Here is a 15457-nt window from a genome sequence, read left to right as displayed (position 1 = left end):
TTAAACTACAGCTTATCTTGATGCTGTTTGTGTTCAGACTCATTTAATGGAGCAATTTAAATGAGGTGTATGTGTTTAAGAGATATTTCCCTAATATTTTTATGCTTTGAGAATTAAATATTTTTTTTTAGATTCTGTAAGTGATAGGGGTTTCTTACTTCATTTGTATATTTTAGTTGCTGACAAGCTGGTTTCAGTCGAGCTTGCGATTCCAGTCCATCGAGGCAGCCAGTATAAAGCCACATGTACTTTCCCCTGAGCCTGTTTCTGTTAAAATGATCCAGATTAACCTCTCATTCTCCCACCTCCATAAGAGAATCTATCGTTTATCTTTATTTAATCTGTTATCTATCTTTATCTAATCTAACTTTCTAATCTGTTATTTAATCATTATAAAGAATTTGTTCTGCAGTTTCTTTGCTGGCGACAGCAGTGGTGACAGTTCAGGCTCTTACCACAGGGTGTCTCTCACTGGTAGAGTTTGACATCTTAATCGTGATTACCTGTATCATCTCTGTGCCGATTAACTACTTTCTCTTACTTGGTCAAGATAATACCATTCAAAGAATTTATGTGATTAAACCAATTCTTTGCTTGAGTGTTCTGTTTGGACAGCAGGTTTTTGTATAGTTTGTTTAGGAAGATTAGTGTCTTTAATGGAAGCCCTTCTCTCAATTAATTAATATTTACTAGGTTCCAAAAAAAATTAATTGAGAAAAATAAATCTATATCTTATGATTGCAGGAAACATCTGTGCCCATCTCTTGCACAGACCGATTTAATGTAAATCCATGGAAGCCTTCACCTTGGGAATAATCTCGTGCTCAGGCTTTCTGAGCCCATCTCACAAACTGTCACAATGCTACCCAAAATGCTGATTCTATACCCAGCAAAACAGACAAATGAAAGAAATGGTGTTCAGGAAATTATGATCTGTTTGATCTTTTTATTCATTCCTTTGAGGAAATGAAGAAATGTTAAAGGAAATGTATTCATTTAAGAGATGGAATTCCTAGCTCAACTCATGAACACAGCTTTCCTCAAGCTCAATCAATTAATTTTATTCAGAATTAAGATAGAAATATTCTGAAGAGTAGGCAAAAAATAACCAGAGATTGTCCTGATAGAGGGACAGTTGGGACATGTGTTGAAGACAGAGCAACTTAGAAGTATTTGGAGGTAATACTGCCTTTTAAAAATAGTTGCCTAATTTATGGTGTGCACAGGCATATGTTTTTGGTTCAATATTTATGCTTCCCCCTCCAGCATGCACTCTGAGCATTCTTGGGGAAGTATGATTGTATTTTTGTTTCAGGTTATTCTGTTTAGAGTTGGTTTTGAAACTCTCATTTATTTGATAGGATCTGATGGATGATCGAAGTAAATGACACACTTGCAACAGCAGTGCAAAAGCCCACCTTGGCACGTAATTCATCACTGACTTTACTGTGAACTTTAAACCTTGGTTTTGCTTTTGGGCTGGTGGAGATTTCATATTTTCTGATACCTCTTGCTTCCCCTAGTGCAGCTTCTCCTGTACTTTTTACACTGGGCTTTGCTTCAAGTATTCCTGTTACACTTGCCAGAATCAAGCAGTAAGTTCCACCTGAAATCACTGAGCTGTAGCTAATTCATTAACAGGCTGATATAGTAGTTGGAGATGGTGAGTGTGCATGTGTGCCGGTGCTCCACCACCTGCACTGCCTGTCATCCACTTACTCACATCCTTCCTCTGATTTAGAAATCTCAGGAAATAATGGTAAAAATAGCTCGCCTTTGGAGCATTTTACCTCTGTATTTACCAATAAAATAGATGCCTATCTCAGTTATTCTGAGTTATTTAAAGTATTTGTGGTCATCTGTATTAGTTGTTCGCTTCCTTTGCATGGAACAGTCTTGCTATCTCATTTTGTTGTTTCCGATCTTTTCTAAGTTGAAAACAAAAAGGACTGATGGTAAGAAGAGATCCCATGTATGATTTCATTGATACTTCAGTGAGATACAGAACGTTTTATTACTAGAGATAAAAACAGTGAGAGATTTCTACAGCAAATCAATTAAATGTGAAGGTTTAGATATTCTGTTCAAGGTAGCTTTATGAAGAAAGATGCATTTTATAAACGGTGAATATTTGAAAGGAAAATCTTTCCTTTCTTGTGTATTTTATAACTTTATTTGAGGATAGATATTGTTTAATGTGAGCTAATCCACAAGCACACACTTTTCTTAATGATAGCTGGAATTTCCTTAAAACGTAGGTTACTTCTCAGTGAATCAGAGGTTGAGCACACACATTTCAGCAGCATACGCTGCTGTTTGCTGTAGGGGGAAGACAGTGAGTGCTACAACAATAAATCTTCCAACTCCCTGTTCCTACGCATGTCCTGTTCTAATTTTTGTGCTGCTCCAGATGTTTGAGACATGTCATTCTCTCAAATGAGAGTTATGGTCCCTTGGCACACTGAGCTACTCTCTGTCATTTGGGGCCAGCAGAATCTGAGCAGATGCTCCCTTTTCTATAAGTGCAATAAACTTGATTAAACCTTTAATTGATGCACTCAAATGCAAACAGTGGGTTCATTGCTATGTGAGGGAAATAATTATTTATTGAAGTCATTTGGAGGGAATCCCAAGGCTTCTGAAAGTGTGTGCTCAAAAGGTGAAAAAAACCCTTGTGAATGGAGACATTTGAGACCCCTGGAAAGATCTATGACAGTGACAGAAAACACGAGCAAAGATGTGTCTTTGGCACATCACCTTTCTTTCTTCCCTTCCCTTTTTCAATGGCAGTGATGACCAGTGATGTGCTTTAGGCACACTGCCAATGAATTTTCTCCGGTTTTCCCGTTAAGAAGTAAAAGTATTTACTGTGCATCACTTCTCTGTCAGGGGAAAGGAAGGTAGGAAAGCAAATGCATGACACTGGGGAAGCTTTCTGGCTCTTCTCCTCAAGTAATGGAAACCGGAGCTCTGCACCATCACCCTGCAAGAGAAACTGGCCAAGTAAAACACTGCAAGGCAATCTCTGTGCCTGAGTTCGTTTCTTATGCAGTTTGTAGCAAATGCTGTGAAGTGTGTCTGGACAGAGGTGCAAGCGATCTGTGCATGAACTGGAGTTGCCTTGGGGCTGTAAAGATGACAGGATTAAAGTAGGATGATATGTTATGGTAGATGTATAATTGTGTGAATGTAATAGCAGGGTGAAAGTGTTTGTGAAAATATGGGGGTTTTAACTTCAGAAGGACAGCTATGGTAGGAATTAGGGCCAGAAAATTAGAAGTGTTGTGCACTGCACTCATTTTGTGCCTCCAAATAACATTTTATTTACCATGGCAACATTTTCCACCTTATATAGTGCTCCATTTTCCCATGGAATGGAAAGGTATGGAATTTCCCATCTAAGAAGTATCCTAGGATCTGACTTGCTCAGCCCTAAAGCCAGTCTTTCATGCACCTAAGAAGGATAATTAGTCTGGTTTCACGCTAGGGAGATACTGGATGGTTCATAAGGCACTAATCAGAGCCTACTTGTGGAGTCAGAAGTCCTGAGCTCAGAGGGAACTCTAATAGGCTTGCTGCTTTCTATTGCAGGTAGGTTTGTACTGCTTCACCAATCTCTGCAGAGTCAGCTGTCTTCCAAAGGTTACGAAATGATCCTTGAGTATTCCTTCAGATGGCTGCAAGAGTATTGGTGACTCAGTCCTGTAAGATTTCAGTCTTCAGCTCTGTCAGGTTTTGTATGAAGAGAGATTGTCACAGTGTTACTATTTCTAAAAAGAAAAAAACATGGAGTGTGTTTCCATTTCTCTTCTCTCCCTGATTTTTCCAAGCTGAGTTATTTCTCAGAGACACAGCCATGTACACAGACAGTCTACATATTCCCTTGCTGGCATTTCCCAGACTGATCAGACAGCTTGTAATGAAAAAATAAATGCATTTTCTGAGTAAAAATTCAGGGCCTCTAGAACATAACTGACAGTGAAGTGTTTAAAACCCCCATGAATTAACTTTGGCTTTATTTAGTCTAGAAGGAATAGAGCGTTGTATGCATTTTGCTAATGTTTACATTAAAAGTGAAGGCATGATTTGTTTCCCATGCCTGAGACAAATTAGAAAGACTTTCTGTTACACTAAAGCTTCTGCCTGTTGTGGAAAAAGAAGAATCACTGCGTACAATGAGAAGAAGAGAATCCCAACGTGTATGATATACAGTTACCAGAAGCCTTGGGATGCCCCTTCTGGTAAGAGAAAAACACCTGGGAATGAGGGAGACATCCCAGCTCTTACAGATTCATGCTTAGGTCCTTTGATGAGAGCCTTTTGTACCCCTGGCTGTAAAACAAGGGGTGCGCATCTTGGTAGAGGACCCTTGACAGGGGACCTTCCCTCCAGCAGAGAGGGGAGATGGTGTTTGCTATTCTCCTATACAATCTGTCTGCTTTCCTTGATCTCCATCGTGATCTGTGGAACCATTTTTATTAGTTGTAGGTATTGGTGTTGATGGTGTAGTATATAGAAGTAGCTTGATCCAGACAATATACCATCCTAGAAACTAGTATGGAAACAAAGTAATTGAATGTTCTGTCTGGTTCCTTCAAACAAAGCCCACATGCTGTGCCGGTGGGAAGGCTGTCATGTCATAGCTAGGTATGTAAAATAAAATGGCCTTAGGGGTGTTGAATACTTAGAGCTGTGAAACAGTGCAGTTTGAAACATATATACATTGCTTAGATGTTTTGCTCTGAACATGGGATCCCTGCTGAAATCAGAGAGCACATTCATGCGTGGCTTAAAAAGTGGAGTTTTAGAAGGCTGGCAAAATATTTTTGAGCTTCCCTAATGCTTGTCTGCTTTTATGTAAAAAAAAAATACGATCTTTACATAGAGAAATGTGAGCTTTTTTCTTCCCCTTCAGTTCAGGTAATATAGGCATAAAGAGTTTCAGCTCATCAAATTTGACTGACTTAAAATGCAGTCTGCTTTTATGTGCAATCAGTGCATCACAGTGTGGCCTTTGAGTCACTGGAAGAAGCCATTGTAACTATCTTTTTTTTTTTTTAGCATGTTTGTACATTTCCTATATTGATACTAAAAGGAGAAAAGATTTGTGTGGAATTACACAAACAGAATATAAAGGAGGAAATTATCTTAATGACCTGCCTTATAGTTTTTCAGTTTCTGGAGCAGGAAAAGCCTCCTAGGAGCACTGGGTAGGAAAGATGACCTACTTTAATATAAAACCACAGGTGAACTGAACCTACTTTTTTCAAACCTCAGTCCACCAATCAGTCCTATTAAAACGTGGTCTTAAAATCTTCATGTATCTTTTATGCAAAATAACTGTTCTAGGAAGAGAAGGAAACTTTCTGCCCAGTGCTAGGTGAGGACTCTCCATGCAGGTAAGCCACTGCTCTGTCCAGGCCGGTACTTGAGGTGACAGGGGAAGGCACTGTTGCTTTCCATAGTGTAATGTCTTCAGCTTCTTATTGATTTATTTTATCACTGACTATTTTTCAGTTTATGTTGGACCAGTTTAACCTCTGGAGCATGAGATTTTATTACATTATCTTGCACTGCTCACTATAATACCTGCCCTGGATGGCTTGACTCCTTCCATCTCATCTCAGACTCCTTGGGAACTTTCCATACTGGATCAACTGCCTACCTGTCTATTGCTATAATTTTACATTTAGGTTTTTTTTTAGTCAGTGGCTTATTATCAGATTTAAATATTCTAAAACCATGCCTCAAGTAATGTGATTGCAGCACTGTCTGCAGGGTACCTGCAAAGGGTTGGTTGTTTGGAAATTACAAGAGATTATGGCTTTGACATTATTGCTACTGCATATTGCTGGGGTTGGGATTCAGAGCTTTGCACAGCACTTACAGCATTTCTCGGGTTTAAGTGAACTGGGTTTCTACTGTTGGTATAGACATGATGCTACTAGGGAAGATTTGCAGAATAAAAAGGTTTGCAGCCCTTCTGAAGTAAATTTATTGGCATTACTAAAACAGATGGGGGAGAGGCAGTCTTAATGAAAAACTGCCAACAGCCAGAGTTGCCTCTTGCTGATGGTTTGAACACTGACAGTTTTGTTCAGGTACACCTGTGAATCAGACTTACTCTAGAGCATGTTGCTGAAGACACCGCCTAGCATAGCTGGTTTGTGGTTCAATACAACATTCCAAATTAGTGCATTTATCTATAAATTTTAGCTGTTCTACCTCAAAGACTCTAATTGCACCTTTATACTACCTGCTGCAAGCATAAAATGGGAAGCCCTTGCTGAATCTTGGTAGCTGTAAGCAGTTACATTCACTTTTAAAAATTTCTAGTTTCTCATCTGAAAGAAACCAAATACAAAAGATGAAAAGGAAAATTGCTAGCATTATCTCCATATTTATTTGTCAACAAAATGTTGCTGGTATACTGTATATTGTATAATATACTGTATATTGTTTAATGTATAATATTGCATATAAAACACGATACATCCTAACCCTCCTGAAGATCAGTCCAAGTTCTTGAAAATACAAATTGTAGCTTCAGATATTGCCATTAACAGATTCTGTGAGGGGAATCAAGATCTCACTGTTAGGAAGGGTGCTATAGCAAGTCTGTGGTGTGCATGCTTTCATGCTTGTCACTTCAGTGTAGTTCCTTCTGGCAGGAGCAGATTGCAAACACTCTTACAAAGCAGAAGTGGCAGCCCCTCTGCTGAAGGATGATCTCCTGAGCTATGGTTTATTTATGGCTTGTGGTGTGTTCCCAGGTTTGCTTTCAGCCAAGAGGAAAAAGTGGCACACAAATGATAGGAGGTTCATTATAACTGACACACTTAAATGTCTGCAGAACTGTTTCAGCACTGGATTCCCAACCTTCTCTGTGGTTTCCCAAGTTTTACATTTCCTTCAGCCTAGATAACAGCATAAATCAGGTGGAGTTTCTGTATTGAGTAGTTTGCTTTTGGAGGCATGTGCAATGCATAATTCTGCTACTCTGTTGGATACCCACTCTCCACAACGTGTTTGAAAGCACCATGCTATACAAGTGTACAGATTCACTGGGAGCAATCTGAGAGATACATAAAAGCACTCCTTATTCTTGTGTATGGCATTAAGATCTTTCTGAAATACGAAGTTTTATGGTACATTTGACCTTTAACAATGGCAGTGATGTTCTGCTAAAAGGCAGTTACTGAGGGGGAGCGTCCATGTACCTAGAAACACACTCTGGCTCTTTATACTGCTGAGCAGTACAATTATCTTTAGCTAAGAAGAGGCTTCTTCAGCAGCTTCTCAGCTGAGTGTTTCTTGCTGGAGACACTAATTTCCTAGAGAGAGAGCTCCAGGAACGCAGCCTTTAAATATTGATGAAAATTAGGAGCTGTGCCAGTCTCTGAAAAGAGCCATGCAGAGATGACATGGCAACACAAAAACACATTAAGCATTTACTTTGAGCTCCTGCTGCTCTGCTTTGGTGCTGTGTGGGGTTAGGTTAGCTCACTGCCCATGTTTAGCTGCACATACTAAGTGTGCTAGCATCATAGAATCAACTAGGTTGGAAAAGACCTTTAAGATCATCAAATCCAACCGTTCCCCAGCACTGCCAAGGCCACCACTAACCCATGTCACTGGGGGCCTCATATACATGGTTTGTGACCACTCCAGCGACAGTGATTCCACCACTGCCCTGCTGTATTCCCTGGGCAGCCTGTTCCAGTGCCTGACCACCCTCTCGGGGAAGAGATTGTTCCTAATATCCAGTCTAAACCTCCCCTGGCGCAGCTTGAGGCTGTTTCCTCTTGTCCTATCACTTGTTACTTGGGTGAAGAGACGAGCCACCTCCTGGCTCCATCCTCCTTTCTGCCTTCAGCCCCAGTGGCAGGATGTTGTGCCAGAATGGGGGAGGCTGTTGTGCCTCCCTGTAGCCTTCGGATACTTGGGACCAGAACCATCTCCCCCCCAAAATGGGAACTTCTTCCCCCTCCCCAAACACCACCCTGCCCTGGAGGTCGCGAGAAGCATCCCTCCTTGCTGTGTGGCTCTCGGAGGGATGCCCGCTGTGCCCGCACATGCACGCTCCCGAGCTCACACGCACACATTCACCCTCCACCGTGCGCACCCTGCGCATACATCGCGCTCCCTCCGCGGCAACGCCGGCCGCGGGATCCCGCCTCTCCCTGCCCGCCTTCGGCGCTGGGACCCCCCCCGCCCCGGGTCGGGGGAGCGGCTCCCCCCGTGGGGTCCCGCCCCCCGCCGCCGCCCGGGGCTGGCCACCGAGGCATGAAGAGGAGGGTCCGCGGCGGGGCGGCTGAGGCGGGCCCGGGCCCTGCGCGCCGGCGGACCGGCCGCCCCATGCGGGCTCCGAGCATCGCGGCCCCTCGCCGCCGGGATGGAGGCGCCGGGCTGCCGCCGGCCGCAGCTCCCCGTCCTGCTGCTGTGGGGTAAGCACCGGGGCAGGAGCATCGCTTAGGGATGGGGGGAGGTTTCCTCGGGGGTCCCTTGGGGAGCAGGTAATTAGGGTGGGTCCGTGGGGGGCTGCGGGGACTGCTCCCCTCCGGAGCTTTCTCTCCGCTGCGGGGAATGACTGCTCCCTTCCGGAGCTCTCCATCCCGAGCAGAGCGGCGGGAACGTTTCGATCATCTGCCGGTCTAGCATCCCGCCGCCAGCTGCACCCCCTTATCCACCTTCATGGGGGGAGAGCTCAGAAACGCGGCTCAAGGCACGCAGCCCCCCAGGAAAACGATCTCAGCGACTTCTATCGTTAGTCATGCTTTCCATCTCGGATCCCAAAGCCGATGCTGGGGAGGCAGGGTTGGCTGTTGGGAAAGGTTTTCTGCTGCAGGCGAGGGGTTGATTAGCGTCGGAGCGGTTGGGTTGCAAACAGGCAGTTATAAAGTGCGGATATCCTTAAGATCTTTCACTTAGAGTAACTCTACTGCTAGAAGAACTATCTTTTTGCCCCCTTGTCATGTAGCTTGTTTTAGCCAGATTTAATATGTTGCAGTCAGGTCAAAAGTTGCTGGGAGAAGTCAGCTCTGATCTTTTTCACCCAGCAGTAAACCCAGAGATGCAATCAAGTCCTCGTTAGTCACAGATAGGGGAGAAGAAATTCAGGCCTTGTATGTTTAGAAGGTTTATCTGAGGACTTTATAACTTTGTTTGCTAACTTTATGCCCCTTCTAAAGTACAAAGCTGGTAAACACTGGACATCTTTCTAGGAAAGACCCACAAATAAATGGATAGTTATATTGACAGTGTTCAGTAGCATCATCTTGACCTGGTCTGTCAAAAGAATGGCATGTCAAATGCATACATTTTCTGATTCTCTGTGGTTTGAGGACTGCTAAAATCTGACCTTAATCACTCAGATTTATTGTTATTTCCCAGCTGAAAAGGAATAGAAACCAACACCTGTCTTGACACATGAAAGATTTATGCAGTCTTGAACTCGAGGAACCAGGCAGGAATGTTTGTGTGTGTAGAGACATTGTGATGTGACTTTTACAAAGCAAAATTACTCACTGGAGATTTCAGAGGATGAGTAGAATGAGGGACAATGTCCCTGTAGCTTTGAAAGCTACAGGAAGACATTTTTCACCAGATACACACAGGTAAATCAATTGTGCTAGACATTTTTGGCTGTGCTGGTTGCTTTCTTAATAGAATAGCACGCACACACAAAGATTTTAAGGATGTCTGTGAACAGATAATGCATTACTTTTGCTTGGAATTGGAAAGGATAGATAAAATCAAGAACTAATGAAAATAGTTTAATTTGCTAGTAGAAAAGCCCTGAAAGTGATGGGAAAGATGGTATGAGATCGAGGTGTTTAAATAAGAAAAACCTTAAGTGGTAGAGAAGTAAAGCTCTTCTTTCAGTGATACAAACATACTTGTAGCATTAGTTATTTCAGAAGGATTTTTACTTGAATTGATCCCTTTCTCCTAATGGCTTCTTTTGATTAACCAGAAGCCTGCAACCTCTGTCATTAAGATAAAACTTGCCAGGATTCCTAAGTGCTAGCTCTCACTGGATCCAGTGGGAAGCCTGTCTGGATGGGGATGGGAACTGTACTTCTGTAACCACTGCTTTCTGCATATGCTTCTACCTGAGGCTCTTAACACATTATCGCTGTATAGAACCATCTGACGCATTGTCCCTCCTTAGTGAGGATGGCAAAAAAGGCAGCGTGTTTGCTTGCTGGAAGCTCAGTGACCACAGGAGTTGGATTTGCTCTGTGTGTGTTTATTGGAAGGGAAAGAAGGTGTGAACTGGGGTACCTGCTCTGCAGACCACCATCATCGGTACTGTTTACCCTATGAAGTGCTGATAACATCCAGAGCTGGAAACACCAGCTGCCTGGTGAAATCCTCTGTGCTTGGCTTAGCAGAGCTGGAGGTACTTAGAGATATTTGCTTACTGCAGAATGTGAGTGCCTCACAAATTATGTATGTACCATAATACCAGATTCTTTTATTCCACTTCTACCTATGGAAACTGAGGCAAGGAGAAACTGAAGGGCTTGACCAAGACTTTTAACAGACTAAATAGGTTATTTTACACAAGTTGCTGTTTCTGCTTCTGTGTCCAGGTATTTACTCCTTCATCCTTTACATCAGTGGCAAACAATGATAGGACAAGGGGTAATGGGTACAAACTGGAACACAAGAGGTTCCACTTAAACTTGAGAAGAAACTTCTTCTCAGTGAGGGTGACGGAACACTGGAACAGGCTGCCCAGGGAGGTTGTGGAGTCTCCTTCCCTGGAGACATTCAAAACCCGCCTGGACGCATTCCTGTGTAACATTATCTAGGTGTTCCTGCTCCGGCAGGGGGATTGGACTAGATGATCTTTCGAGGTCCCTTCCAATCTCTAACATACTGTGATACTGTGATACTGTGATAATGCCGGCATTTCAGTGGTACTATTAGTATGTGAGTCGAAAGATGCTGCCAGAGTAAAATGGGTATTTTTTTCTAGAGGAATGTTTCTCAGTATATGGATGTATACCCCTGTAGAGAGAGGTGGTGTGATTTTTACCTGGAGCAGTCTACCCATGCAGATTTCAAAAGACTGTCTATAGCTGTTTGCATTTCATCATCCTGTTTCACAGTGAAGCTTAGCATTCTGGCCAGAGGTGAACAACTGGACAGTTGGAAAGCTGGGAACAGAGCCTGGCTCCAGGCTCCCATTCTCCTATTTTAAAGACCAGACCTCATCCTGCAAACAATAATGAAAAGCTGTGTGTTAAAATCTGAGTTCTGTAAGGTCCTGAGCTCCCCTTGCGTGGAGCACAGCGTCTGTAACTCCTGGGGAGTTTGGACTCTTAATGGAAAAAAAAAAAACCTCAAAACAAACAGGAAACAAGTTTATTGGGCTGAAGTTTGAAATCTAAATCAAGTTTTTTCCATTACTTTCTTATTAATATATCATGCTGTTCTGCAGCTGCAAAGGGTGGAACAAAGGGAAAACCATTGTAGGAGTTTTGAATTTAATAAACCCAGGTGGGTGTGCATGTAAGACAAATAAACTTTTGCAAAGCAGAACATCTGACAAACCAGAGAGTTTTAACAAAACTGCTTCTCTTCCAAAATGCTTCTTTTCCTGAAGATGCAATTTTCAACACCAGGCAAGCAGGAAGATAGTGAGCGGACCCCATCAACATCCATCCTGAAAGAAAAGCATGGAGCATAAATCCAGACTCTGTTCCAACTTACTCCTGGACACAGACATCTTTCCCACCATCCTTCACCGTTTTTGTATCTCTTGATTCCTTTTCGGAGAGGTGTTGGTCTTTTACTGAGGTCACCATCCAACAGGGGACAGATTCGTCCTGTCCGCGCTCAGTTGCCTGTGGTGACTGGAAGTGGGCTGCAGGTGGTAGCATAGAGCATAAAATGCCATCTACAGCTGCCTCTCTCCCAGCAACTGGGGGGAATTCCACTGTGAAGGTAAGCCCAGATTGAAAGTGGGAAGGAGGAAAATAAGCTTTCTAAACCTGATTTACATCAATGAGATCCATTTCTAGAAACCATTTAGCTAGTAAATTCTTGCTCTTATCACAGAATCCCGGAATGGTTTGGGTTGGAAGGGACCTTGAAGCTCATCCAGTTCCAACCCCCTGCCACGGGTAGGGACATCTTCCACTAGAGCAGGTTGCTCCAAGCCCCATCCAACCTGGCCTTGAGCACTGCCAGGGATGGGGCAGGCACAGCTTCTCTGGGCACCCTGTGCCAGCACCTCAGCACCCTCATAGGGAAGAACTTCTGCCTAAGAGCTCATCTCCATCTCCCCTCTGTCAGGTTAAAGCCATTCCCTTTGTCCTGTCTCTACAGGCCCTTGTCCAAAGCCCCTCTCCAGGTTTCTTGTAGCTCCTTTAGGCACTGAGCTGCTCTAAGGTCTCCCCTTAAGGAGCCTTCTCTTCTCCAGGCTGAACCAGCCCAGCTCTCTCAGCCTGGCTCCAGAGCGGAGCTGCTCCAGCCCTCGCAGGATCTCTGTGGCCTCCTCTGGACTCACTCCAACAGCTGCACATCCCTTTTGTACTGGGAGCCCCACCTACATAGGAGTCAGGGTTTTAAACACCTTTGAGGTATGAGCTTAGCTTTTAGGTTCATTTTAGCCAAATCTATGAAGTAAACCATCAAAGGCTGTGAAGTGAAGCTAGAAGTCTATCCTGGGATAGACAGGCATTGCTATAGGTGCAGATACGTACAGACCACAAGGTTTTAAGGCCATGGTCTTGAGCATGGCTGGGGTGGCTCAAGGGAAACCGTGCAAGGTTTTGCTAATGAAGTTGTCTTTAAAAAGTGGTTTTGGACAGTTTGTTGTTTCAGTTGCTCCCACCTCTCCATTGGTAACAGAGGTGATTTTTTGGCTTGGATTGGAGGCAAACAAAGAAAATTCCACTTTTTCTTACCAGGGGAAGAAATGCAGCAAGAGAGTCCTTTACAAAACACCATTTGCTACCATCCATGCCTTTTCTATTGAAATTAGTGCTTGAGAGAGAGGTATGAAGAAAGCAAACTGTGTTCTCATTTAAGGCTCACAAAGAGATTAATTTTCACAAATTTAATGAAGCCCGTTTTCATTTGCACCTCTCTGTATTAGTGAAAGCTGTTCCATGAGCCATCTTACTTCAGAATAGACGTGTACAAGTGTATTATTTTATGTTCTATGAAAGCAGCTGTGATTTTTGTTCTAAAATAAGAGTCTCTTCATAGCCAGGCTTGCACTGAGATACACTGGGAAATATAAATGACAAAAAATGACATTATTATAATGTGACTATTATTATAATGTGACTATATATGTAGAAGGTCCTAAATGCTGCCTGAAGGACTCTTGGGTCATTTGGGAGGGATGTGTATAGGTATGAGGAAAGAAAAGAGTAGGAAAGCAGAATAGGAGAAAGCCTTCTTTTCCATTAGTTTCTAGGGTTGATCTCTGTTGGCTTCCCTGAAACAAGCCCGAAAAGAGGAGACAGCTTTGCTCCTCTCTAAAGGCTTTAAAAGGAAATGAGATGGCACTGTTAGAAATGGTCTGAAAGCTAGAGAGGGTCCCAGCCTTCATCTCCAGAGCAGCTTGACATGCCCTAGAATATTGGCTTGAACAAAGGGCATGTCTGCATAGCAGCTGGTGGCCTCAATTTATCCCCTGGAATACAGCATTTTGTCTGTCTGAAGCCAGGCTGATGGCCTTCTGCAAATGGAATGCCACTTGCTCCACCTGTGCTCCTAGCCAGGGAGAATCTGACCTCTGAAGAGGACAATGGGATAGGCTCTTGCACAGCACAGGGCTGGTGGAAGCACATCTTTTTCACATCTAACCAGATTAAGCTGAGTAAGCAAAGTGCTATGTGGAAGCACCACACCCTACTGTAAAGCATCTCTCTTATTGCTTTTACACTCAAATAAATGTGACTGATTTGCCATTATTTTGGAGAGTGTGATCTGGGGAAAATTTCTGTGGGCAGTGTGAGAATAAATAGTGTCATTCACTTTGCCAGTAATGGCTGTCACTTTTTATGGGAATTCAGACTTTTGGGAAGTGGCAGATTTCTTTTGCATCCCTTTGTGTGCAGATTAATGCTAGAGACTTTAATCTTTAGAAAACATCCATGCATTTTTGTTGTCTCAAAATATATAGCTTGAGATTTGACAGGGTGTGCAGCTCTTAGTCTGTATGGCCCTCCTGCCTTCAGCAGAAATGAAAAGCGAGTTCACAGCCACAGGGTATTGTGAAGAGATGGAGAAATACTGGGACAGAAATAGCGTCTTGTAGAATCGTTCAAGTGCTCATCAATAGGGCACAAATTCCAGGTTTCTTCCAAGACTTGATCTCTTTGACCTTAGTTTTGGTTTGTAGTCTTCTCTCTCGCTGACCTTGTGTGCACTGGAGAATATCTTCAGGGCTGTGAGGAAGACATCCTCCTGATGCAGTGGTGCAAAGGCCACATGGGTGCTTACAGTTAGTTTGATCTGAAGGGACATTGCTGTCCCTGAGTGACCTGGACATACTGCAGCTTTGGAGTGGAGAGGGGCCCTTTGCTTAAAGGGTATCTCAGCCTTGGCATCAGGGCTGTGCTGCCTGGTAGCCACAGGGGCTGTGGAATAGCTTTTCTCTTCACGTTTGTTTTTGGCATAGTGGCTGCAAACGTGCTTCTGTGGGAAGGACTCAAGTTGAAGGAGTTCATGGAGGAATATCTCCTATGGGATAGACCCCATGTTGGAGCAGGGGAAAGACTGTGAGGAAGAAGGAGCGGTAGGTGCAACATGTGATGAAACAACCCCATTCTCTGTCCCCTTGCACCACTTGAGGAGAGGAGGTAGATAAATCAGGAGTGAAGCTGAGCTTAAAAAGGATGAGGTGGAGGGAAGGTGTTTAAGATTTGGTTTTATTTCTTATTACCCTGCTCTGATTTTGATAGGCAGTAACTTAAATTAATTTCCCCAAGTTGGATCTGTTTTGCCCATGATGGTAACTGGTGAGTGATCTCTCCCTGTCCTTAACTCGTGAGCCTTTCATTATATCTCCTCTCCTCTGTGCAGCTGAGGAGCAGGGGTGATGGAGTGGCTTGGTGGGCGCCTGGTGTCCAGCCAGGGTCAGCACCACACCAAGTTACAAAAGAGAAGTGTTAGCTGAGCAGTCAGTCCCACAAAATAGGTAGCTCTGATGCTGCTTGTGAATAGTGGGACATAAATCTTTCTGTGGCTGGCTTTATGCAGATGTTTATTTGTGTAACCCCCAAAAGCAGCTTTAGCTTCAGTCTCAAGTTATTGAAGGCTTTTTTATTATTTACAGGGTGAAAGCTTGAGAAAAAGCCTCTGTGAAGAAGGTTTGGATAGTAACCACAGTAGGGTGGCTGTGCAGCAGGGGACTCTGGGCTATGGATCAGCTACCCCAGAGCTCAAAAATGAGGAGCCTGCTCTTCAGGGTTGTTTGTGTTCACTG

The 15457-nt window shown here is 43.5% G+C and overlaps 2 protein-coding genes across 3 annotated transcripts in view; both read left to right on the top strand.

Moving 5' to 3' along the window:
- The window catches only part of CUL1 (cullin 1), a 304698-nt gene that overhangs the window by 184449 nt on the left and 104792 nt on the right, over positions 1 to 15457 (top strand). The gene's annotated exons all lie outside the window — the stretch shown is intronic.
- The window catches only part of RAMP3 (receptor activity modifying protein 3), a 69494-nt gene that overhangs the window by 14529 nt on the left and 39508 nt on the right, over positions 1 to 15457 (top strand). Inside the window, exon 1 of one of the 2 annotated variants that reach the window (XM_057431548.1) lies at positions 8260 to 8447. The exons of the other annotated variant lie outside the window; for it this stretch is intronic. Within the exon in view, the coding sequence (XP_057287531.1) occupies positions 8396 to 8447 (52 nt within the window). The 5' untranslated portion in view covers positions 8260 to 8395. Of the gene's footprint in view, positions 1 to 8259; positions 8448 to 15457 lie in introns of those variants that run through there. 2 annotated transcript variants of the gene reach the window in all.

The sequence above is a fragment of the Pezoporus wallicus genome, unplaced genomic scaffold, assembly GCF_028554395.1.
Source record: "Pezoporus wallicus isolate ANWC-B61680 ecotype Strahan unplaced genomic scaffold, APGP_CSIRO_Pwel_v1 scaffold_11491, whole genome shotgun sequence".
Classification (NCBI taxonomy): Eukaryota; Metazoa; Chordata; class Aves; order Psittaciformes; family Psittacidae; genus Pezoporus; species Pezoporus wallicus.
This window is presented reverse-complemented; position numbering and strand designations above follow the sequence as displayed.